At 45.5% G+C, this 24,660-nt stretch overlaps 1 protein-coding gene across 1 annotated transcript in view; it reads left to right on the top strand.

Moving 5' to 3' along the window:
* Positions 1–24,660, top strand: part of LOC147111453 (kelch-like protein 1) — a 474,153-nt gene that overhangs the window by 404,385 nt on the left and 45,108 nt on the right. The window contains exon 8 of the mRNA XM_085998465.1: positions 17,927–18,089. Within this exon, the coding sequence (XP_085854591.1) occupies positions 17,927–18,089 (163 nt within the window). The remainder of the gene's footprint in view (positions 1–17,926; positions 18,090–24,660) is intronic.

Below are 24,660 nucleotides of genomic sequence, written 5' to 3'. Positions count from 1 at the left end.
AAGTTGTTGGAAGTGCGAGCTGATATCGGGGGCAATGAGGGCAACAGGGCACCCGGGGCCTTGATGAACAACGGGACCAACAGTGTTGCTCCATTACCAATCAGGTTGAAGGATTGTGAAATGAACAGCGCAAGGACTGAGGAGGAAGTTTCAATTAGAGTGGGTGAATTCAATGTCAAATCAGGTGCAGGGAGAGAAATGAAGAGAGGGAACGAAAGATTGGATAGAGAGAGAGAGAGAAAAAAGAAACACAAAGGAAATAATAATGGCATCTGAACAATGCATGCCAATATTACTGCGCAAATTGGCCAGGAACATGCGGTGATTCACAATTCACGGGATACCACTTCCTCGCCACAAGTTGTTGCCTGATTTGCGCATTATTAACGACGTGCGTTGTTCACATGCCATTATTTTTTAAGCAAAATCTGGCCCATTGGATTCAGGATCCAAATGAAATAACGGGCCTGAATTTGCGGTCGGAGGCTTCCCATGGGGAAATGCTTCCAATCCGCAAATAGAGTCCGTGCCGACCTTCTGTCTCGGGATCCACGGAGACTTGCTCTCCTGGGCCTCCATGCGTATCCCAGGGGCGCAGGCGGTTCGCAAGCGTCACTGGGGTCACGTGGATCGGCCCAACCAATGAAAGAAGTGCGTATGGAATCCCCATAAGCATGAATGGGGGTCACATAAAAAAAACACATTTACATACCAAATAAATAAAAATTAGATATTTAAAATACAATTTATTTAAGTAATTAAAACAAAAATTTAATTTTCTGAAAACTAAATTGAAACATTTTAACAGGGCCTTAACTTATTTTACAGGTGTTTTAATATATAAATAATTGAAAAAAATTATTTTTATATTCATTTAAACTCTTATGCCAGTAAATGCAGGCCTTACGCAAATAGCCCAGCTCTCCGCCTGCGGATGCCCTTTTCCCGGGGATGGGTACGATCTGTCAAGAAGATTCTTGACATATCGCAAGTTCCGGGGTTTCGCACATGCGCTTCGTGCGTGAAAACTCGGTACTTGCGGGGCCCTTATGGGCGTGTGCACACCTGTAGGCCGTGGAAAATACGGGCCAACAGTTCACCATTCACATTGTTTCCAGCACCATCACAGATGGCTGGAGCAAGTCACTTGAAGGATTAACCTAGAATATGTTTTTCTCAATGGTCTAGAATAGACCACTTGAATCGCAAAGTATTCCTTTAAAAAATATTGCAATGAAATCAGTAGCTAAATAGTTGCTTAATTGCACTAAAATCCAAGTAAAAGTCACACCTTAATGCATTTTTTCCCCTTTAAATATAGGATTGTGACATAAGCAGATGCAACTTGGAGGTTTCACTGAAAAGACAGACATTAAATTAGGAATAAAAACAGAAAATGCTGAAAATACTCAGCAGGTCAGTCAGCATCTGTGGAGAGAGAAACAGAGTTAATGGCCCCGATTTTCTGGCAGCTGTCGGGCGGCTTTTCATGTGGCCGGGGGCCGAAAATCGCCGAAAAAGAGGGTCGCGACCCCCCCCCCCGCCTGATTCCCTGCCCCGTCCGACTTTCGGACCACCATTTCTCCGCGACCTGATTCAATCCCGCCCGCCGTTGACGGGACTGGCTGTTGGAACACTAATCACCAATTATTTCCATGTTTAAGCCGATTTTCAGGGGCCGTTGCGATTTTGTGGGGTTCCCCACGCTAAACACGCCTGCGGGGAACCCCGCTGATGAAACCTGGCATGAAGCTTGCTGGCTTGCTTGCTGTCAGCTGCAGCTCATTCGGGAAAGCTGCGATTTAAAGGGACAGCATTTGTTTGGTGAAGGACCTTGTTGCTGCAGGCTTGGGGCTACTTCTTCAAGGCTTAGGCACAGCTGTGGAAGGTTGGAGCCTCACACACTTCTCCAATGCGATCTCCTGGGAAACCCCTCTCGCCACCCTCACTCAGCGCTTCCTCAGCGGAGGCATCTGCGAGAAGCATGGGACGCCTTTTTTTCCTTCCCTTCTTGCCATTAGAGGATCTCCAGCAGCAGAGGCGGCAGCAGCAGAACCAGGAACAGCAGGATGAGCACCAGGAGCACCAGGCTGCTGCTCACTCACCTGAAGCTGCACAGGCCAGAAGGGGCCAGCGCTTGGAAGTGGCTTGAGAGCACCTTGCTGCGCTTTAGGGGGCCATGGGGACCCGTTACTGCACTGGCAGTCCTACTCAGAAGGACTTCCATGAAGGTCTGGTTTCTCTGTTCAATAGATGGCCAACGCTGCTCAAGAGATGTCATTCTCTTATGAGCACTCACCATGTTTTCCGTACCCTGGCGAGTTATCTCCTCCATGGAGGTTGCCAACCTTTCCATGGTGATGCGTTCATGCGCCAATGACTCCACAAAGGCTCTGCTCATGGTCGCTATGGACTGCTCCATTCGCTCCATACTCGCAGCGACCCTGGAGACAAAACCTGCCAGAGAACCTGCATCTGTGCATGGAGATCCATCACCTCTTCTCTTGCGGATGGACCCAGAGGCAGAGGGTCGACATGCAGCGCAGCTGAGCTGAGCTGGCAGAGTCCTGCGCCCTCCGACGAGGACTCTCCACTGCTGTCCCTGTCTCCAGAATCTGCTGAGGCTCACTTGTGAGCTGTGAAGCACCAGGTGACAACACTACTCTATGTCCCGAAGGTCCCCCCGAGGTGTGAGTGTCTGTGCTGGTGCTGGGTGCGCTTACTTCTGCTGACGCTGCGCCCTCAGAGGTTGGAGCTTCCTCTGAGGAGTCTGACTGCACAGCCTCTTCCTCCTCCACAGTGGGGATGGGGGCACTGGATGGTCCTGTGGGGGAGTAGAGGAAGGAGTTAGAGATGTGATGCCAAGGTTACATGCACATTCGAGTTGACATCTGCTGACACCTGCATCCATGCAGCCTTGGTCTCAGTGGGAGGCCTCTTCCTGCCTGACCTAGGGAAGAGGACCTCCCTGTGGGCCCTAACCCCATCCAATAATGCCTGCAGTGAAGCTTCGTCGAATTTGGAGGCAGCTCGGGGTCTGGCACTGGCCACAGCTGCTGTAGGCTCCTCTGCCATCCTGTATGGTTTGTTTGGAAGCCTTCAGAGGATGCAGTGCTTGCTATGGACCTAGAAAGCACCACGAATGATGGCATCATACTGTGGGGCTTTCTGACTAGAAATTGACAATTAGCAAGGCTGCCCACATGCTGGGAATTAATTGGCCACTTGAGGGAAAATTGCGTGAAGCTGACACATTTTTTTGTGTGTCAGAACCCCACATTCGGGGGAATCTGACCATTTCCCACACAAGCCACAAAATCAGGCCCAATGTTTTAGGTCGATGACCCTTTGTCAGAACTGGGAAAAAGTTGGAGATGGAACAGGTTTTTAAGCAAGTGTAGGGGCAGGGAACGGGGGGAGGGGAAGAAAGAACAAAAGGGAAGGCCTGTGATAGGGTGGAAGGCAGGAGAGATTGACTGGCAAAAGGGATGATGGTGCAGGCAAATGGAGTTGGTAAAGGGACAAGTTAAGAAACAAAAGATGAGGTGTAAATGGCAGAATGATCGACAGCTGCCATGTGAGAGAGAGAGAAAAACAAGACGGGGCAAAGGTTTCAACTTACTTATAAAGAAAAAGACTTAGGCCTAGAAATTCAGTGCCCTTAGCACCGATTTTGCGGCGCTAGAGGGCCTAGCGCTGCAATTGGCGCCAGTTCCTAAATTGCCTGGGGCCCTTCCGCGGCGGTAGACCGGTAGCGCTGCGCCGGCACCGATGACGTCATCGGTGTGCGCAGCGTCCCGGTTGCCGTGGTAACCCGGCCCCAAGCCGAAATTCAGTTGCGGCCGCCTCGCCAGTGGCAACCGCAACTAAGACTCCAGCAAACGAGTGTTGCCGGAGTCTGCGCCAGCGCTTTAAGGAGGCGCGGCGGCCGGCCGCTTTCCCGCCGGCCGCCTGCCCGCAGCTCCCTCCCCGGACTTCTCCCCCCCCCCCCCCCCAGCAGATGCAAGCCCGGCACTTGTCCGAGGTGCCGGGCTCATTTTTGAGGAGATTTGCGCGGGCCGCGGCCGGGTGCAGGCAGCTCCTCCTCAACGGAAGGAGGAAGCCTGCACTTCCCGAGCCTGCCGCACCGCAGCGGGCGCCGCAGCGCCGGAATAGCGCCGCAATGCGGCGCGTTGCGCCAGTTTTCAGGCGCTAAAACCCTTCAGTAGCGCCGGCAGCCGTTTGGGCGCGGCGCTACTGAATTTTTGGCGCGCGCAAAGGGACTTAGCACCGGCGCTAACTTCCGGCGCTAAAGCCCTGGCGCAGCGCAAACTCAATTTCTAGGCCTGACATTTATATAGCACCTTTGATGACCTCAGGACATTCCAAAGTGCTTTACAGCCAATGAATTACTTTTTGAAGTGTAATTGCTGTTGTAAAGAAATGAAACATGGCAGCCAATTTGCACACAGCATGGTCCCAGAAAGAGCAATGTGATAATGACCAGATAATCTGTGTTTAGGGTTTGGTTGAGTGATAAATATTGGCCAGGACACCAGGGAGAACTCCGCTGCTGTTCTTCGAATAGTGCCATGGGATCTTTTACGTCCACCTGAGAGGGAAGATGGGAGCTCATTGAATTGTATTATAGGAATTACCGAATTCCTACGAATAACTGATATCGACACCAGAGAACAATCAAACAGGTCTTTACTCAACGGAGATGCCACAAGGACTGACTGGGCCGTCCCGTGGTTTGCGACGTGACGTCATCGCGTTTGCCCGCGTTTTCCCACGCTCTTAAAGGGGCCACGCCCCGTACATGCAAACCCTATATACAAAACACAGTAATGCCTAACACAATGGTACAGGTTTAGGCTGGTGTTAGAACCTCGTTAAAGATAATTATATACAGTTATCCAAAGTCATTCAGTGGTTCTGCCACAGTATGGCAATTAATTTGCGATATTTAATTTACCTCAGCACGGAACTGCTAAAGGAAAAGGACACAGAGGTATGGGACCTCAGCACTTGCTTCTCACTGAAGAAATCCTGCACCATCATGGTGGCCATGAAGCTCTAGATACTAAAAAGACATAAATCCTCAGCTCAGTATTTATATATATATATGTCTTTCACTCCTGGGGTGCAATTAGGGTTACCCTCTGTTTTCTATTTTTAAGACAATTTTCTATCTAGAACTCAACCCAATATTCCATACCTCTATATCTTAGTCACTAAACTCCATTAATAAATGTTCTCCGAAAGTATTTTGCATAGTCACTTTAAAAATGCATAATTTAGGAATAGGAAATGGTTACGTAGCATAACAAGTCTCCCCTCCAACACTTTTTGTTTGATCTCAACCCCACTTTGCTGCCTTCTCACCATATGACTCAGTCCCTTCATTCTCCCAGTTATACCTAATTATCTGTTGTGGGAAACCAACAGTAGAAGATTGAACCATGTTACTTTAGCTCAGTATATACAAATAGCCAAATAACATACCATCCAACGATATGGTTAAGCATTAGAGGTAAGTGTTGTTGCTGAGTATTTTGGATGGACACTACAAATGTGAGTGCTGAGAATTAAGAATGATAATTTGAGATGAGTGTTCATGATATCATTACAGATACTGTTGAATAATGATTATTATAGATAAGCACTGAGGGCAAGCATTAGGGATGAGCACCAGGGATGAATGCTCACAATGAGCATTATAATTAAGAGTCAGGGAGAGAGGTAAAGGTTCAGCAGAAAAGATGAGCATTATACAGATGTATTTTTACAGCTGATTATTGGAGTTAAAGACTGGGGATAAGCATTAGGGCTGATTGTGACAGAAATGGGCATTACACGGTTTTGTTACAAATGGCCATTAGATTTGAACAGTGGAGTTTCAGCATCAGAGACTTCTGATGGACTCTGAAGTATTACATTTTTTACAGTTATACACAAACAGCTTAAAATGATTCATTAGGGATATATTTGTTTTCAACCACGGCTCGGCATCTGTTTTGCCTTTGTGAAGCCCTTGGGATATTTACTATGTTGAAGGTACTAGTTGCTATTCAGTACTCCTGTTGCCATAAGGTAACTAGGGAATAAATGATTTACATGTACTGGAATTTATAGGAACAATGCAATTTGACAGTGAACGCCTGGAAGGAAACCTAGCAGGCTGATGCCAAAGCACTTAAGGCATCCAATTTGGCACATAAGCTATGGTGTTCCATAGACAGAACAGGTTTGAGGGCTGAATGGCCTACTCCTGTTGCTATGTTCCCTGACATTATCGCTGCTTCATGTACTTTCAGCATTGGACTTACAGGACAAGATGGCCGTCAGTTGATATGAAATGGTGTTGCACTGACAGTAGAACCAGGGAATTCTGACCCTTCATCCCATTTGTGGGGGCCATAATGAGACTGCAAATATCACCAGAGCTTACCTGGAATAACCGCCTGGTCTCTTTCCTGCTCCTCTGGGGCCCAGAAAAATAATTCAATACTTATCTTTCACGGGCCTCTTCGGTTCTATCGCCCCGTGGAACTGTTCGGAGCCTAAAATGGCAAACGAGGTCCTACTTATGTCATAGGGGCCTATCGTCTGAAACAGGCGGGCGCTTTGAACAACCGGCAGTAGGCCCCTTTCAAAATGGAGCTGGTCGCATGGCCGGTGTTAATGGGGTAGTAAGGCCACTGACCCCATTTAGAGGTCTTTACTGGCCCATTAACACAAAGCGAAAGCAGTGAGTATCGACCCCAGTGCTTCTGTTTATAGCTACGGGGAGTCAGTAAAAGTATTCTTTATTTATCAATGATGAAAGCAATTAACAGATTTATTCTCTATTTTCAGCCTAAAAGCAGTGAGAGCAGTCCCAGCTCCTTTGGTACTCCAATGTTGTGCCGATTGTGCATATACCTGTGTTTGTGAACTGACCACTGGAATGCAGATTGAAAGAAGAGTGAGACACTCACTGGACCCACAGTCCTTATTAGGAACTCGTATTAATCCCGCCTAATTAATTTTGTATAATATTAATTATTTAACTGACGGTGCAGTCTTTAAATCAGCTTCACGTGTGCAGTTGTGGCCAATCAATTTAACACTGAAATCATTAAACTGAGAAATAGATCAGTGGAAAGAAAAAAAGCTGGTCAGTGAAGTTTACTGGATGGCAAATTTTAATGGCAAATAAGGCTAACAGGTTTACTTGAGTTACAGCTATGATCATCGTAAATATCATCACTGTAACCTATTAGAGATGATAAAACCACATTGACCATTTGATCTTCTAGTTCTGTTTCTGCATCAAAATAATGCACAACGCTAAATAATTCAAGACAGCCTGAAATTGGGGTATGCTCTATCCTGGCTCTATCCTGGTCAAGGTGTATCTGGATATATGCCTGGGCCAGCATGTTTTCCATTTACGTAACTTTATTTACTCCACAAAATGGACATTAAAGCGCATGAGGAACTCGAGCACTCAGTAAACTCTGCAGATTTACGGTGCATCAACATTAATCCCCAATAACCAGTTTACATGGGTCTTCAAACTCGAGAATAGACCCTATAATGAACGAACGTTGACAGCTTTACACCAAAATATGTGTGCACAACTTTATTCTTTAGCAGGATGAATAGCATTGGATGTAAAGTGATTCTTCCTGCCTTTCTGACATATGCATTTCTTCGATGATGAACAGGACCCATTCTTGTGACCCTCAGGTAAGATTCCACAGCATTTCCATGTTCACAGCACACCAAAGCTTGTATTTCTTCAACAAGGTAGATGCAGAGAGGATGGGGTAGATTTTCATAAAGCTGTTGGGAAGGAGGCGGGACTACAACTTTCGGGTTCTAGTCCCACCTACATCGCCATTCAGCCAATCCATGTGATTTTCCCTTGATTGACCTTGTTAAGCCCGCCCAGCATGCTCAGCAGGCCAATTAAGGGCCACCCGGCAACAGGTGACGTCACAGACTGAAATTTCATCTCTCAAGACGTTTTGACAGATGAAATATCAGCGTTTCACAGCTGTTTGAAGCTGTCAAACACTGACAGTCTGACTTCTAACCTGAGTCCTTCTACGCAGACTCAGTTAGAACTCTCACTGGCACTGAAAGCTGAAGGCTGTCACTTTTGACAGCTCGCAGCCATTCTGCTTTCAGTGCCGGCTGAGTGTTGGACTCCCGAAACCTAGAGGAAGAAAGGCTGTTAAGGTAAGTACAGGTAATTTAAACTTCTTTACACACTTTAGACACACCAAACACACTTACTTTTGCACTCATGCACCCATCACTCACCTGAACACCGACATCGCGACCCCTCCAAGTCCTTCAACCCGACGGCCCGCCTGCTCTAACTTGGCGTGGTTTGGAGCCGTCGGGAATCCCACATGACACCCCTCAAAATAGGGATTAGGCTAAAAACTGCCTGTTAACTACCTGTTAACAGGCAGTTAATTGGCACTAATCCCTTCCCGCCTCGGGTCGGCGGGTCCCAGTGTGGGGCGGGTAACTGCCTCCCCTGAAATTTACATGGAGGCGGGTTTTGGGCGGGATGGTGTCGGGACTCCTGAAATCGGGATTTCCCCTCCCCCCCCACACGCCTGAAACCCCGCCTGACGGCTCCAGGAAAATCGACCCCGATGTTTCCCCTCGTGGGGAAATCTAGAACTCGGGGGCACAGTTTTAGAATAAAGGGTCGCCCTTTTAGAACTGAGATGAGGAGGAATTTCTTCTCTCAGAGGGTCGTAAATCTGTGGAATTCTCTGCCCCAGAGAGCTGTGGAGGCTGGGTCATTATATACATTTAAGGTGGAGATAGACAGATTTTTGCATGATAAGGGAATGGAGGGTTATGGAGAGAGGGCATTGAGCCCAAGATCAACCATGATCTTATTGAATGGTGGAGCAGGCTCGAGGGGCCAAGTGGCCTATTCCTGCTCCTATTATGCTCTTATATCCTCAGGCCGAATTGGCATCCTTTTGAGAAAAAAAAACTCTTGCTCCATGTCTTGAAGTAGTTCCATATCTTGCCTGAGTTCATGTCCAGTTAGGTTGTGCAGAATCACCCAGTCATGATAGAGATAAAGGTTTGACTGTCTTTGAGAGCATTGGTCCAAAACAAGAACTGTGGACATTACACTTGCTGCACGTCAGTCCTGGAGGTACCTCCACCTGCAGCGTAAACTGAGTGTGTTTCAAAGGAAATAACTGTTAGGAACTCAATATACTTTCATATAATAGCAAAATACTGCGGATGCTGGAAATCTGATATAACAACAGAAAATGCTGGAAATACTCAGCAGGCCAGGCAGCATCCGTGGAGAGAGAAACAGAGTTAACGTTTCAGGTCTGGGACCCTTCGTCAGAACTGGAAAAAGCTGGAGACGTAACAGATATTAAGCAGGTGCAGAGACAGGCGGGAGGGGGGGGGGTGGGGTTAGGAGGGGAGGAAGGAATAGAAAGAATATCCTGTGCTTTTGTAAGAGGCAGGAAAGATAAAATGTTGCAAATGGGACTGGCAAAAATCATACTGCATGAAAAATGGGGGCAGGGATAATTATCTGAAATTGTTAAACTCAATTGTTAAACAGCCCTTCTCCTTCACCTGGCACCTTCCCGTGCAAGCGCAGGAGATGCAACACATGCCCTTTTACCTCCTCCCTTCCCACTGTCCAGGGCCCAAAACACCCCTTCCAGGTGAAACAGCGATTTACGTGTACTTCTTGCAATTTAATACACTGTATTCGCTGCTCACGATGCGGTCTCCTCTACACTGGGAGACCAAACGCAGATTGGGTGACCGCTTTGCGGAACACCTCCGTTCAGTCCGTAAGGGTGACCCTGAGCTTCCGGTCGCCTGTCACTTTAATTCACCGCTTCACTCCCACTCTGATCTCTCTGTCCTCGGGCTCTTACATTGTTCCAATGAAGCTCAACGTAAGCTCGAGGAACAACACCTCATCTTTCGATTGGGCACTTTGCAGTCTGCCGGACTCAACATTGAGTTTAACAATTTCAGATAATTATCCCTGCCCCCATTTTTCATGCAGTATGATTTTTGCCATTCCCATTTGCAACATTTTATCTTTCCTGCCTCTTACAAAAGCACAGGATGTTCTTTCTATTCCTTCCTCCCCTCCTAACCCCCCCCCTGTCTCTGCACCTGCTTAATATCTGTTACATCTCCAGCTTTTTCCAGTTCTGATGAAGGGTCCCAGACCTGAAACATTAACTCGGTTTCTCTCTCCACGGATGCTGCCTGGCCTGCTGAGTGTTTCCAGCATTTTCTGTTGTTATATCAATATACTTTCAAATTGACCAAACTAAATACTGTGATATGATTCAGAAAGACCTACCAGTCATAGGTACACACGAATCCAATTGGTCTACCGTCATACAGTATAAATTTGACACTGTTTTTCATCGAATAATTTTGATATGAGAAAGAAAGAAGAAGCAAGGGAGAAAGAGAGATACAGGAGAGAGAAGGAAAGAGTTCGTCAAAAAGGCCTTTTTCGCCAGAGACAGAGAGTGGGGCTAAAGTTCCACAGGGAGCAGTTCCCGTTGTTAATGCCAGGACGCACCCACCTGGGCTCTCGACTGCTGACCCTGCCAAAGTTAGTAGGGTCAGGGAGATGTCTCTTGCTTTCCATACCACTGGCAAGCAGACACCCATGCCACTAGGGACACATCTAGGGTTTCTGCCTTGATCCAGAGGCTGCAAACTGTGATGGAAGAGTAGCTGGGCATGGGAGGGGAGAGCTGCACCAACCCCGCCCCTCCCCCCAGAAAAGTCACCCCATTAGCCTCCTTTGTAATTATTTTTAAAAACTCTTTTGAGGTCTAGGCCAAGATCCCCAGGCGGGGCTCATATGCACCTCCTGGTGGCCTCGTACACCTGGTCCTAGCAGTGGTACCACCATGATGATGTGATGAGTCCATATGAGGCTGGTTAAGTAGGAATTTCCAGTGTTGGAAGTCCAGTCCCAAACCTCACCCCACCCTAAGCCTCTGGCCTGGTGAGGGGCAGGTGGAGGCTCTGAGACTTACAAGGACCTGTGGAATCACCAATGTAAAGTAAGGATCCAGCATACCTATGCACCGGGCTGATTTCCAGCTCTTCAAGGTGCTATTCCCCTTCCCTTTCAAAACCCCTGTCATCACCCATTTTCTGAAAATAACCACCTTCAATCCCTCTGCGCTTGTGAAGTATCGCCTCCATATTCAACCTTACATTCCACTCCAAAGTTCTTGAATGTATTATTGCCTCCCAAATCCGTGCCCATTTTCCCCGCAACTCCATGTCTGAATCTCTCCAATCTGAATCTCATCCTCTGTGACTGTGACCAAGATACATTATTTGCCTCCTCAATCTCTCTGCAGCCTTTGACACTGCTTAAAACCTACCTTTTTGACCACGTTTTCAGCCGCAGTATAAAATGGTGAATGTTTTTCTTACTTTTCCATTCTGTATCTTTGTTTCTCTCTCTCTCCCTTCATCCAATCTTTCTTTCCCTCTCTTTATTTCTCTTTCTGTACCTGATTTGACTCTAATTCACCCTATTTCCTTCTCCGCCGTTCCTCTGTTTCTTTCTCAATCCTTCAATCTCATTGGTTAAGGAGAAAGAATGTTGGTTCTGTCGTTCACCGAGGTCCCAGATGCCCCGTTGCCCTCGTTATCAGCTCGCACTCCCAGCAATTTGCAGTGAAAAGCATTTTCGAGCTGAAGGGTGAGGGAAAAAATGGTCTAACTAACGGGGCATGCTTTGAGATGCCCTCTCCAGCAAAACCTGGGCCAAATTTTCGTTGACTTTACATGCAGAGGATAATATAACCCTTTGACAGTTTTACCTGTTAACAGAGAATATCATCCTTTTTAAATGGTTTCTAAATTGAGGAGAGCAAGTGTGTCTAACAAGCACATTCCCAACATTAGCAAGTGGTTAACAGGTCCCTAATATTTCTCTCCACTTTCACTATTTACAAATCAATACTTTATGAACGGAGGGAATCATTTTAGGTGATAATGATGCAGTGTTAAGGGAATGTATGAAAACAAGTAGATTTTGGCACCAATTGCTACGCTATAGTTGACATCATGAGGAAAATAGACTCCCAGGTGGGTAGTAATTGAAGTAGATTTTTAATGTCCTAGACTGATTAATGTGGTAAATGTCCTGATTTAGTTATGGACCGCAGGTGGGTGAAACAAAGTTGGAAACATTTTGCAGTTGTTATTGGGCTGCATGGGCCCTTCAGTGGTTATTTATTGTAATTTAAGTAACTATTTATCTTTCACAAGTGGTGCATTAAATAGCATTGCTGGAAATTCGTGAAAGTTTAGTAATGTATAAAGCAGGGGTTCGCAAACTATGGTACGAATACCCCTGGGGCTACGTGAGACATCTCTGGAGGGGCACGCGGGAGAAATTGTCTAATGGTGGATTTTAAGTTGTATATGTGTATTATAATTTGTACATTTTGTACAATGCTTGGACAATAAAGGAGCTAAAATATTAAACCTGTATGCTGGTAGGGGTACGTGGGCAACTGGTAGATCAGGACGAGGATACGCAATAAGTAAAGTCTGGGAACCTCTGGTATAAAGTATGCTTGTCTTTAAATGCTAAAGTTGTGTGTGAAACAGTGCGCCTTGATACATAAGTGGAGTCGGTTTAGTAGGAATAAAGAGAACTGCACATTTATGAGTGTGCGGCTATTGGAGAAGGGGACTGCGGTAAGGGAGAATTGATGGTTTTGCAACAAAAAATTGTTAATGAGGTTGTTCTAATGACTAGGAAAGTTCTTGCTAATTCAATGGAAGTAACTAGTATTACCATGGAAACAATGTTAGCACAAAAAGAGAATACAAAATATGTTACTGAGAGAAGGGGATGAAGTGAGGTTATAACAGACGTTAATAACTAATGGTATAGTCTACAATAACAACTGTTGATTAAATGTATATATGTGACAATTCATACAGTGAAAGTTCCTTTACCTGAAAGTTTCCCCTGTTTAAGTTTTTTTTCAATACAGGAAAATAAATGACAGAAAATAGACCTCTCTGATGATGCCATGTCTGAGATTCAAAGTTATGTTGTCAGTTGCCATGTGTCCATGGTGTACCATTTTGATGCATCATTATCAGGGTCACTGGTTTACTGTGACTCAATAAATCAAAGTCCGCTTTATTACGTGGAACTCCATGAATTTTTCGAATTGCATTGCATAATTCCCAGATGTTTCTCATGTGGGCCACTGGTTTACGATGGTTGAATAAATCAAATTCCCTTTTATATTACGTGGGTGTCCATCAGTTTTACTGGTGCTTTGCGAACTGCATTCCACAATTCCGTCCATTTTAGCTGAAAAATCACAAACCAATGGCCTTGTTGATTAGTACAACCTCACTCAAAACTATTTACTCTGATACAGCTCTCTTTAACCCAGCACTAGGATCAGGGCCGAGAAGAATTTAGATTCATGTAAATAGATAACTGGAACCATTTTTATTTTGCATAAAGGTGCACATTGTATTTCTTTCAATCCCTAAAAGAGATGGCCTAATGTTAACTTTAAAAAAACAATTGAATAACAAATGTAATATTAAACTTTTGCTAATTATGTGAATTTGACAGGAGATGAGAAAAGTGCCACTGCCCTTTAAAATGGTAGCTAACCAACTGATATGCTTTTTGATTGTAAGTTAACATTTATCTAAATTACCAAGTGAAAGAAAATATTATAAAATAGTGCTGTTATCACACTTCTACATTTGCTTTGAATTGGTTTTGTTCTAATTTTAAGCTAATGTCCCTTTTTTCTGGATTTCCCTACTCCAGAGAAAGTCATTTTATTTTATTCATTCATGTGATGTGGGCGTCGCTGGCAAGGCCAGCATTTATTGCCCATCCCTAATTGCCCTTGAGAAGGTGGTGGTGAGCCACCTTCTTGACCCGCTGCAGTACATGTGGTGAAGGTACTCCCACAGTGCTGTTAGGGAGGGAGTTCCAGGATTTTGACCCAGTGACAATGAAGGATCGGTGATATACTTCCAAGTCAGGATGGTGTGTGACTTGGAGGGGAACTTGGAGGTGGTGGTGTTCCCATGAGCCTGCTGCCCTTGTCCTTCTAAGTGGTAGAGGTCACGGGTTTGGGAGGTGCTGCCGAAGAAGCCTTGGCGAGTTACTGCCATGCATCTTGTAGATGGTACACACTGCAGCCACGGTACGCAGTGAAGGGTGGGAGTGAATGTTTAAGGTGGTGGATGGGGTGCCAATCAAGCGGGCTGCTTTGTCCTGGATGGTGTTGAGCTTCTTGAGTGTTGTTGGAGCTGCACTCACCCTGGCAAGTGGAGAGTATTCCATTATATTCCTTACTTGTGCCTTGTAGATGGTGGAAAGGCTTTGGGGAGTCAGGAGGTGAGTCACTCACCGGAAAATACCCAGCCTCTGACCTGCTTTTGCTGCTACAGTATTTATGTGGCTGGTCCAGTTAAATTTCTGGTCAATGGTGACCCCCAGGATATTGATGGTGTGGGATTTGGAATATATGTCAAAAGGGTATATATGTCAATAGGAGTGATTAGTTATTGAACATGGATATACCAGGCGCTCAGCACTGCTTGTAGAATTGCAGCTGCCATGAATCCCTAATGAAGATACATTTGACTGTGCGCACTCTTACCTGAACTGGTGGGAGGAATTTCAATCTGCAACTGATACAGAGATATAAAATTATGCGACAGAGATGAGTGAAATGAACTACATTGGTCCGCGACATTTCGCCGACACCTTCAAACAGGAGTCGGGGGGAAAAAAACTCCTATTCCAATATCCTAGCATAAATAATTCAACAAGCAGAGACTTTGGAAACCAATTAAATGTAATAGAATGTTCCTGCTCACTTTGTAAGAATGGTTCCCTGAAGGCAAGACTGGTAATTACAGGGAAAGTAAGGCTGACCTTAAATGGGACAGTCTTTCCTTGCAAGCCTTTGTTTTGGAAATAGCATCATTTATCATCTTTGTAATGCCTTGATTGAAGCCCATATTGAGGGCATTCATTTTGACATTTTTCTTATTAAAGTTGGAACATACTGTCACAGGACTAACTTGATACAACCCTGTCTCATTTGTCCTTTATACTTTACTGCATATTACAGGACTGTGCACTTTTTAACTCGGAGGTTATCTCCCCACTCCCTACCTACGTACCATGTGCGACGGTCATTCTAAGACTTTAAAACAGTGTTTTGTTAAGAACCAATAATTATGTATGAATTACATCTTATTAATAAAGATGCAATGGAAACTTGAAATGAGCTGTAGAGTAATATTTCACTGTGACACTAGGTAAGTACTTACACTAATGAAGCTTTCAGATCACTGAATATATTCAAAGTTTGACATTTGGGCAAAACTAGTTGGCTAATAATTGCAATGCTTTACAGGGTAAAGATGTTTTACGTGCATTCACACAATGGTTAGCGTTGATGCGAAGCCTTTTGACCATGCTTTCAATCACTCTTCCTAATCGCCCCCTTTCCACCTTGGAGCTATTCCATTTTCCTTGCAGCTATTTGTGAAGCACTTTGGGACATTTTCTTATGTTAAACAAGCTATATAAATGTAAGTTGTTGTGAAACTGCTTTGCATCAATGCTACAGCATCAACACTAGAGTGGACCCTTAACATCACCAGTGAGATTGCTACCCTCCGAAGGTCATTGCCGATATGCATTTTTTTAGTGTTTGCATTTGGAAAAAAGGACCACTTTCATCTGGATCAACTTTGTTTTCACAGAAATCACAGAAACCCCACAGTGCAGATAGAGGCCATTTCGGCCCATCGAGCCTGCACCGACACATACCCCACCCGATCCCCGTAACCCCTACACCAACACCAACACATATCCCACCCTATCCCCGTAACCCCATGTATTTAATCCCCCTAACACTAAGGGTCAATTTATCATAGCCAATCAACCTAACCCTAGTAATATTATCTAAGGTTGATCTGAGTAGTTTTGTTACATAGTTACAGTGTAGTATTAACGGCCTCTCGTACATAGTGATTTTCTCTCATATGAATTTCTAGTCTCAATGCTGCCATTGGGCGACATCTCCTTGTAGCTTGATTAAGACTGATGTTGGCTTCGTACCAAGTTGATTGATGTCAGCCACCATGCTACAGTTATCCACAGTACCCCGGGAGGGGAAATCATCCAGGCTTCTTGCTCCACAATTATCGGTACTGAAACTGGGTCGTGTTTGTGTGGACACTGATAAGGATAGGACCAGGCACGAACTGAATAGCCGACCGATGCTTGCAGAACATGCTCCGACACTCACTGAAAAGGTTCACATGAGTGAGGTGCTGGAGATTCAGTCAGCAGCCATGGAACTGGACCTCAGCGAGGAAGTCACTGCCTGGAGGAGAAGAGGAAAGACATTATTGAGAGAGGGGAAATAAAAAAACCACAATCAACGTCTTCCTGACTTGAAAGAAGGGTAGAGGAGAAAATAGAAAACAGCTTGAGGTCAAAGCAAAAGTAAACTATAAACAAAATGGATGGAAAGTAGGAATACTGAAAAGTTCTCTGGTCCTGATTGCAATCAAATTAAAACCATAAAAACAGATTTATTCTAAAATCATGTGCTATGTCTTACCTGTGGAATGCCCCCTGCTCTGTAATTATTTAGATTTCCCCTAGTGTGTGGCAAATTTCAGATACATAGGCTTACTGTTACATTTGTCTGCAGTAATCCATGTGGTAAATTAAAGTATAAAAAGATAGATTGTTTTTAAAAAAAAAAAATTAGTATAAATATTCTACTTGATGAATGATAATATGCATCACCATTACTGGTGTAACACGAGTCAGAATCGGAGCACATACATGGTAAGAAATAGCTTTGTTTTAAATTGTAACAGTAAAGCAAGTTGATGCAAAAATTCTATACAACATTCCTCCTCACACATGAAAAATGATGGACAGGAAATGGCCCTTTGGTTCCTCCAGCTTGTCCCACACGATTGTGATACCTTGTGTATCATAGTTCCTTGATATCTTGTGTATTGTGGTTCCTTGATATCCTAGGGCCCGTATTTTCCAATGCCTATGGGTGAGTACGCGCTGTGTACGCGCCCGTAGGGACATTGGAAATGCCGGTTTCAGGCGTGCGAAGCGCATACGCTGAAAACCGGCATTTCTGATCTGTCAAGAATGCTCTCGACAGATCGGACGCCTGCCTGGAGAAGGGTCTCTGCGGGGGGAGAGTTCCGCTTTCTGCACAACCTCCGCCCGCGGAAAACCCTTAGAAATCTTACGCCTGGTAAAAGCAGGTGTAAGGCCTGCTTTTACCAGCATAAGAGTTTTAAAAAGTAAAATAAAAAAATGTTTTTCACTCATTCATCATTTAAAAATACTTTAAATAAAGGTAAGTTTATTTTTAGCCCCGTAATAACCTTTAATTATTTTTTTCCAAAAAATTAAATTTTTGTTTAAAATATTTAATTTATTGTAATTTTAACTCATTTTAAAAACAGGATCGTTTTTTAAACTTTATTTAGCATTTTACTGTGTTTTTGGAGTGATCCCCATTCAATATATTTGATGGGTCTGTCTGTCAAAAGTATGAAGGAAGATTCCCTTCTCCTATTGGCTGGCGTAGCCCACGTGATCCCAGGGACGCTTGCGAACCGCCTGTGCCCCTGGGATCACGTGGGCCCTGCGCATTTCGACTGTGGAGAGGCCCAGCATCGGAAGTGTCCAGACCTTGGGAGTCCTCAGGTAAGTTTGTAGATTTTTTTCCGATAGGAGGTATCCGCACGCAGGAAGCCTCCTATCGGAAAATATGGGCCTTTGTGTATCATGGTTCCTCGTTCCTGTCCACTCCATCAACAGATTTCCATGTTTTTTCAGGTGTTGCAGTGCTAGAAGGACCAATGTATGCAGTAGGTGGCCATGATGGTTGGAGTTACCTCAACACGGTAGAAAGATGGGATCCACAAGCACGCCAGTGGACCTACGTGGCCAGTATGTCCATTGCTAGAAGCACAGTGGGAGTGGCAGCATTAAATGGCAAGTGAGTAGGGCATACGCTTTTAAGAGTATATTCCAATCTGAACACGTTGTCTCAGTCACACTAACTCTCGGACTGATATTTATACTGTGTATGATCAATGCTACACTTGTGAAAATGAAAAATTGATTGAGGCATAATAAAGCTTACTGGATGATGGTGGTGCATGATGATCCAGAATGAAATCAAAGGAGGAGAAAGAAAAACTTCAGATGAATAGTTTTAGTACGCCCCATATGTATAATTAAAGCAGTCAGGTATGTATCTCCTATGGGTGCCCTGGGTCCCTGACTTGCCTTGGAGTTTCCGCAAGGGCCTTGTGGAGAGTAATAGAGCCTCTTCCCAGCCCAAATAAGACTAGCGGACAAGGCCAGAGGCTGGGATCACAAGCTGGGAGGTGCCAGAAACAACACTGGTGGCCATTTTGCCAGACGGGGCCAGGGGGCAGCAGCTGCCTTGGTGGCAGAAGTGGGGGCCCTCCTGGGGTCTGTTTTGTGAATTTTTCAGCCCCCTTACAAAGGGGCACTTTGTCTTTTCCTTTCCTGGGTAGGGGATCCCAGCTGAAACCGCCGGGTTTCCAGCCCCACAGAGTTCTTTACTTACAAAAAGGAATTGGGCCTTTCATGTGCTTCATAAGGTGAGGCCATTTGCTTCCTTACTCCTTGTGAAATTCCCAGCCGATGATGAGAAAAAACACTGGAAAAACTGAATGCTTCTCCTGCCGCACAATATGGCACTTTGTGACCTCAACTAGTGTAATGATCAGTAACATGTCATTCTAGAATGGTACACTAGGTGGAGCTGTATGTTTAGTAGTGGGCTACCCACAAGGCAGTAGTCAAGATGGATGCCTGTACACTAGTCCACATGGCTGAATAAATGATTAGCTCAAGCTAGCTGTTCATAATGAAAACGTCTATTTATTTATGAACATAACATGGTACCAGGATTGGTAATATCTGCTGAATATTGTGAAATGCGACATGGAGAATTTGAAGCCACCGGAGGGTTTGAAACTCACGGGGAATGTCGACTGCAATTGGCGGACTTTCAAACAACAATTCGAACTCTACATTGCTGCCATCGGGTTCGGTACGATGCCAGACACAAGCAAAATAGTGTTACAGCTCACGGTTGCAGGCCCGCAGGCGATAGAGGTATATAATACGTTTGTATTTGATCAAGAGGAGGACAGAGAAAAAATGGACGATGTGCTAAAGAAGTTTGATACACATTGTTCTCCCAAAAAGAACGAGACCTATGAGAGGTACGTGTTCCATTCACGGACACAGCAGCAAAATGAGACTTTTGATAGCTTTTTGACCGATCTGAAACTGAAAGCACAGACATGTAATTTCTCTGAACTGAAATCATCCATGATTCGTGACCAGATTGTGTTTGGTATTCATGATAAAAAAAGTCAGGGAACGTTTGTTGAGAGAAACCGAACTAACATTGCAGGATGCTGTGAAAATATGCCATGCCAGTGAGCTAGCTCAACAGCACGCAAAGACTTTCAGTGAAATTTAAAATGATGCGACTGTAATGAGTGACTGTGCTGCTGTCGATGCTGTGTCCTACAAGGGGAAGAAATGTGGGCAGAACAGAAATGCAAAGCAATCGGAGGATGGAATTTTTAATTGTAAATGCTGTGGTTAACAGCACCAGTCAAGACAATGCCCTGCGTTTGGGAAAATGTACACAAAATGTAATGGAAAGAATCACTTTGCCAAACAATGCTTTTCAAAAGTAAAAACAAAGAAAGGGCAACAAGTCAATGTGATTGAGGACACTGATTGAAGTGAGACTTTTTTGTAGGAATGGTGTCATGTGACAATAATAGAAAAGGATACAGAAAATGTGCAGCCCTCAGGAATGGACAATGCTGAACATAAAGTTAATGCAGTAAAAGAGGACAAATGGATGATGCCACTGCAGGTAAATGGAGCATTAGTTACATTGAAACTAGACACTGGGGCAAAAGCAAACTTAATCAGTATGAGTGACATTAAAAATATGAAAGAAAAGCCCAAAATACAGAAAACGTCAGTACTACTGAAGAACTATAATGGACAGAAAATAGATAGCTTAGGTGTATGCACACTCAAAGTGACAGTCAAAGACAAAGTGCATCATCTCATGTTTTCTGTTGTGGCTGAAGGACTTGATTCACTACTAGGTGACAAAGTTTGTGGGGACTTAGAACTGGTCAAGAGAGTCTACCGTATAAACTGTGCCATAAGCAGACCAGATGACTCAGTGGATTCTGTAGTGAGTAATTTCCAGGATGTGTTCAAAGGATTTGGAGTTCTACCATTCACTTACAAGATCCAGCTAAAGCAGGATGCTCAGCCAGTGGTACATACTCCACGGAGAGTTCCAGCACCCCTGCGTGACCGGCTCAAGAAAGAACTTGTCAGAATGACCACACTAGGAGTCATCAGGAAAGTCGAAGAGCCAACAGACTGGGTTAACTCCATGGTATATGTAAAGAAAAAGAACAATGATCTAAGAATATGCATGGATCCAAAGGACTTAAATGCAAACATAAAACGTGAACACTACCAGATTCCCAAGCGAGAAGAAATCACCAGTGAAATGTCAGGTGCCAGATACTTCACAAAGCTCGATGCCTCACAAGGATTTCGCAACTAAAACTGGATGAAGAGAGCACCAAATACTGTACCTTCAACACACCATTTGGCAGGTATTGTTTCCTCAGAATGCCTTTCGGGATAATATCTGCATCTGAAATCTTTCATAGAGTGATGGAACACATAATTGAAGGTCTGGAAGGAGTTCGGGTATATGTTGATGACATCATCATCTGGGGCTCCACACTGAAAGAACACAATGAGAGACTGACTAAAGTGCTACAGAGCATATGCCGGATTGGACTGAAGCTCAACAAAGCCAAGTGTCAGTTTGGCATCCAGGAAGTCACTTTCCTAGGAGATAACCTATCTGGTAAAGGAATAGAGCCAGATATGGAAAAAGTAAACATCATACTCAAAATGCCCCGACCCACTGACAAAAAAGGAGTGCTATGCATCATGGGGATGATAAACTTCATTGGAAAGTTCATTCCTAACTTGTCAGCCAAGACAGCCTGTCTGCGAGACCTGCTACATAAAACAAATGAGTTTGCATGGACAGAAAGACATGAACAAGAGTGGATGAACCTCAAAACAGTGCTGACAACCACACCTGTACTCACCTTCTTTGACCCAACAAAGAGAATCAAAGTGTCAACGGATGCATCAAAAGATGGCCTAGGCGCGGTCTTGCTACAAGCAGAGGGTGAAGATTGGAAGCCTGTTGCCTATGCCTCCAGGTCTATGACTGATTCTGAGTATCAATACGCCCAGATTGAAAAGGAATGTCTAGGCTTGGTAGTTGGACTAGAAAAGTTCCATGGCTAAATATATGGACTTCCCACCTTCACAGTTGAGACAGACCACTGCCCACTGGCTGCCATCATATAAAAAAAATCTGAATGAGATGTCTCCAAGGATTCAATGACTCATGATGAAGCTACAAAGATATGACTTTGAACTGATCTATACACCAGGCAAACACATAGGGAGAGAAATTGGGTGTGTAGCACCACCTGTTAGCGCCTAAAGAGGGAAGTCAGTGGCTGTAGCGCCACTGGCCGTGCCTCCCGCGATATTCAGTGGGGGCGCTAATGGTGGCATTAGCCTATTGCGCTGCACCACCACTGATGATGTCATTGGTGTGCGCAGCGCCCCATTAGTGCCCCGATCGCAATATTTGGTAGCGAATGCCGCTGTAGCGCCATTCGCTACTCGTGCCCGGTTCATGGGGCCTTGCTGGGCCGGCAGTGGCGCAAGTTAAGGTGGAGGTGCGGGGCGGCTGCTTTTTTCGGCGGCCGCCTGCCAGCACCTCCGTCCCCGGCCTCCTGATCCCCCTCCGCGGCATTGCTGGCTGTTTCCCGAGAGCCCGGCACTTCTCCTCGGTGCCGGGCTCTTTTGCTGGCACTCGCGATCGGGGATCGCGCTGTTGCAGGCCCCTCCCCCTTAAGAATGGGAGGAAGGCCTGCAGTACTGCAGTGTGCCATGCCGCAGCGTGTGGCGCTGTGGCACATTGCGCTGCGGTATTCAGTTTCAGCGCCCTAAGAGGGACACGGAGCGCCTCGAGCCTCGCCCCGTCTCCCTCTAGGGGCACTGAAACTGAATTTCTGACGTTCGCTAATGTTCCGAACGCTGTGCAAAAATCAGAGCCCAGGCGAACTTGGCACCACTTTGGCACCTCAACCGAATTTCTAGGCCATAGCGTTAGCAGATGCACTATCCCGAGTACCCACAATGAGTCATGTGAGCTCTACTGAGGAAGACGAGGATGTTCATGTGAGTATGGTCCCTGCTGCGCTGCCCATGTCAGACACAAAATCAAAGCAAATAGCAGAAGAAACAGTAAAAGATACAGGCCTAGAAATTCACTATGGCCCCGCCAGCTGGCTAACGGCCAAAAGTTAGCGCTGGGCACGGAGCCATGTGCGACCGTCAAATATTCACTTTTCGCGCCCCAAGTCGGAACCAGGCGCTATTCCAGGGTGTGCCCGCCACCGCTTGGGGCGCTGAAACTGAATATCAGCGCTCTAAGTGCCGCTGCGCCACCCGATGCGGTGCGGCAGGCTGCGGTACTGCAGGCCTCCTCCTTCTCTTAAGGTGGAGGTGCTTGCAACGGGGAGATCGCCGCTGGATTGTGCCGGCAAATGAGCCCGGCACCACGGAGAAGTGCCGGGCTCGCGGAAAGCAGCTGGCAATGCCGCGGGGGGGGGGGGTGGAGGCGGCCGGGGAAGGAGGTGCGGGCAGGCGGCCGCCGAAAAAGTGGCCAGCCGCACCTCCACCTTAAAGCGCCCCAGTAGCGCAGCAGTATGGCCCCGTTTTTCAATCGCTGTTTGCGGCCGCTGCAGAAGAGGCGGCCGCAACTAAATATGGGGTTTGGGCCAGAAGCGGGGCGGAACCGGGGCACTGCGCACACCGATGACATCATCGGTGTGGGCGCAGCGCTACCGGCTACCACCGCCATTACTGCAGCGCTGAATATCAGCGCACCCTCTTACACTGGCGCAGAAACCCTATTTGGGCGGTAACTGGGCGCAAAGCCCACTGAATTTCTAGCCCACAGTGTTACAAACAGTAATAGAGAACATTCATCATGTTTGGCCAAAAGGTTCCTGTCCAAAGTACTATCACATCAGGTCAGAGTTAAGTGTCGCAAGTGGACTATTACTAAAACAGAACAGAATAGTCATTCCACAGGCCCTACGTCAAGACATGCTCAAAAGGATTCATGAGGGACGCCTCGGATTTGAAAAATGCAAAAGGAGAGCAAGAGACACTGTTTATTGGCATGGCATAAATAAGGACATTGAGAACATGATAGGCATATGTGAGACATGTCAGAAACACCAAAACAAACAAGCAAAGGAACCAATGATAGTAGCACCATGGCAAAAGGTTGGTATGGACCTCTTTCATTTGAATGGTAAAGAATAGCTAATAGTGATTGACTACTATTCTAACTGTCCTGAGATGGCGCTGCTCTCAAGCACATCAGCAAGCAGTGTCATAATGCATGTTAAATCCATCTTCGCCAGACATGGAATTCCCAGGATTTCCGTTAGCGACAATGGTCCGTGCTTCAACTGTAAGGAGTGGCAACAGTTTGCAGCACATTATGATTTTCAGCACATCACATCCAGTCCTCTGTATGATCAGTCGAATGGTAAGGCAGAGAAAGGTGTTCAAGTTCTCAAACAGCTACTGCAGAAAGCAACAGAAAGCAAGTCTGATCCTTATCTCGCCCTGCTGAGCTACCGAGCCTCCCCTTTAGACTGTGGTTCTTCACCTGCTGAACTCCTAATGGGTCGCAAGTTGCACACCACGCTACCCTGCTGTGCAAAAGAAAAGCAGAGTAAGGAACTGAGACAGAGACTTCAACTGTTAAAGCTGAAGCGGAGATCACACTATGACAAGTCATCCAAAACTCTGAAACCATTAACAAGGGATGATGTTGTTAGGATTGAGGATCCAGATGCATGGAACAGGAAAGCTACAGTTCTTGAGGAAGTAGGACCAAGGTTCTGTTAGAACTGAGGAAGGACAGATTCTCAGGAGGAACCGCCGTTCCCTCCTGAAAACACAAGAAACTCTCCAAGAGCAAATCAATGACAATGCCGCAACTGAATCTTGTGACTCACCACCAGAACAATCTAACACAAACACATGTACAGGCTCTCATGAAAACACATCAGACTTACCTGTGCTGAGAAGATCCACACGTGAAGTAAAAAAGCCTGATAGACTTAATCTTTGAGTACAAAGAAAACTATAATAAAAGAATGAAAAGCTTAGAGTTCATAAAGTAAAGCTTTGAAAATGTGTTGACTGTTGTGAAGATGTTTATGTCGTTATGATTGATTGATATTGATTGATATTGATTTTGTTTAACCTCTAAGGAAGGGGGATGTAATGATCAGTAACATGTCATTCTAGAATGGTACACTTGGTGGAGCTGTATGTTCAGTAGTGGGCTACCCACAAGG

This window comes from Somniosus microcephalus, chromosome 10 (genome assembly GCF_052327205.1).
Source record: "Somniosus microcephalus isolate GS21.2 chromosome 10, FLI_Smic_1.0, whole genome shotgun sequence".
NCBI classification, from domain to species: Eukaryota; Metazoa; Chordata; class Chondrichthyes; order Squaliformes; family Somniosidae; genus Somniosus; species Somniosus microcephalus.
This window is presented reverse-complemented; position numbering and strand designations above follow the sequence as displayed.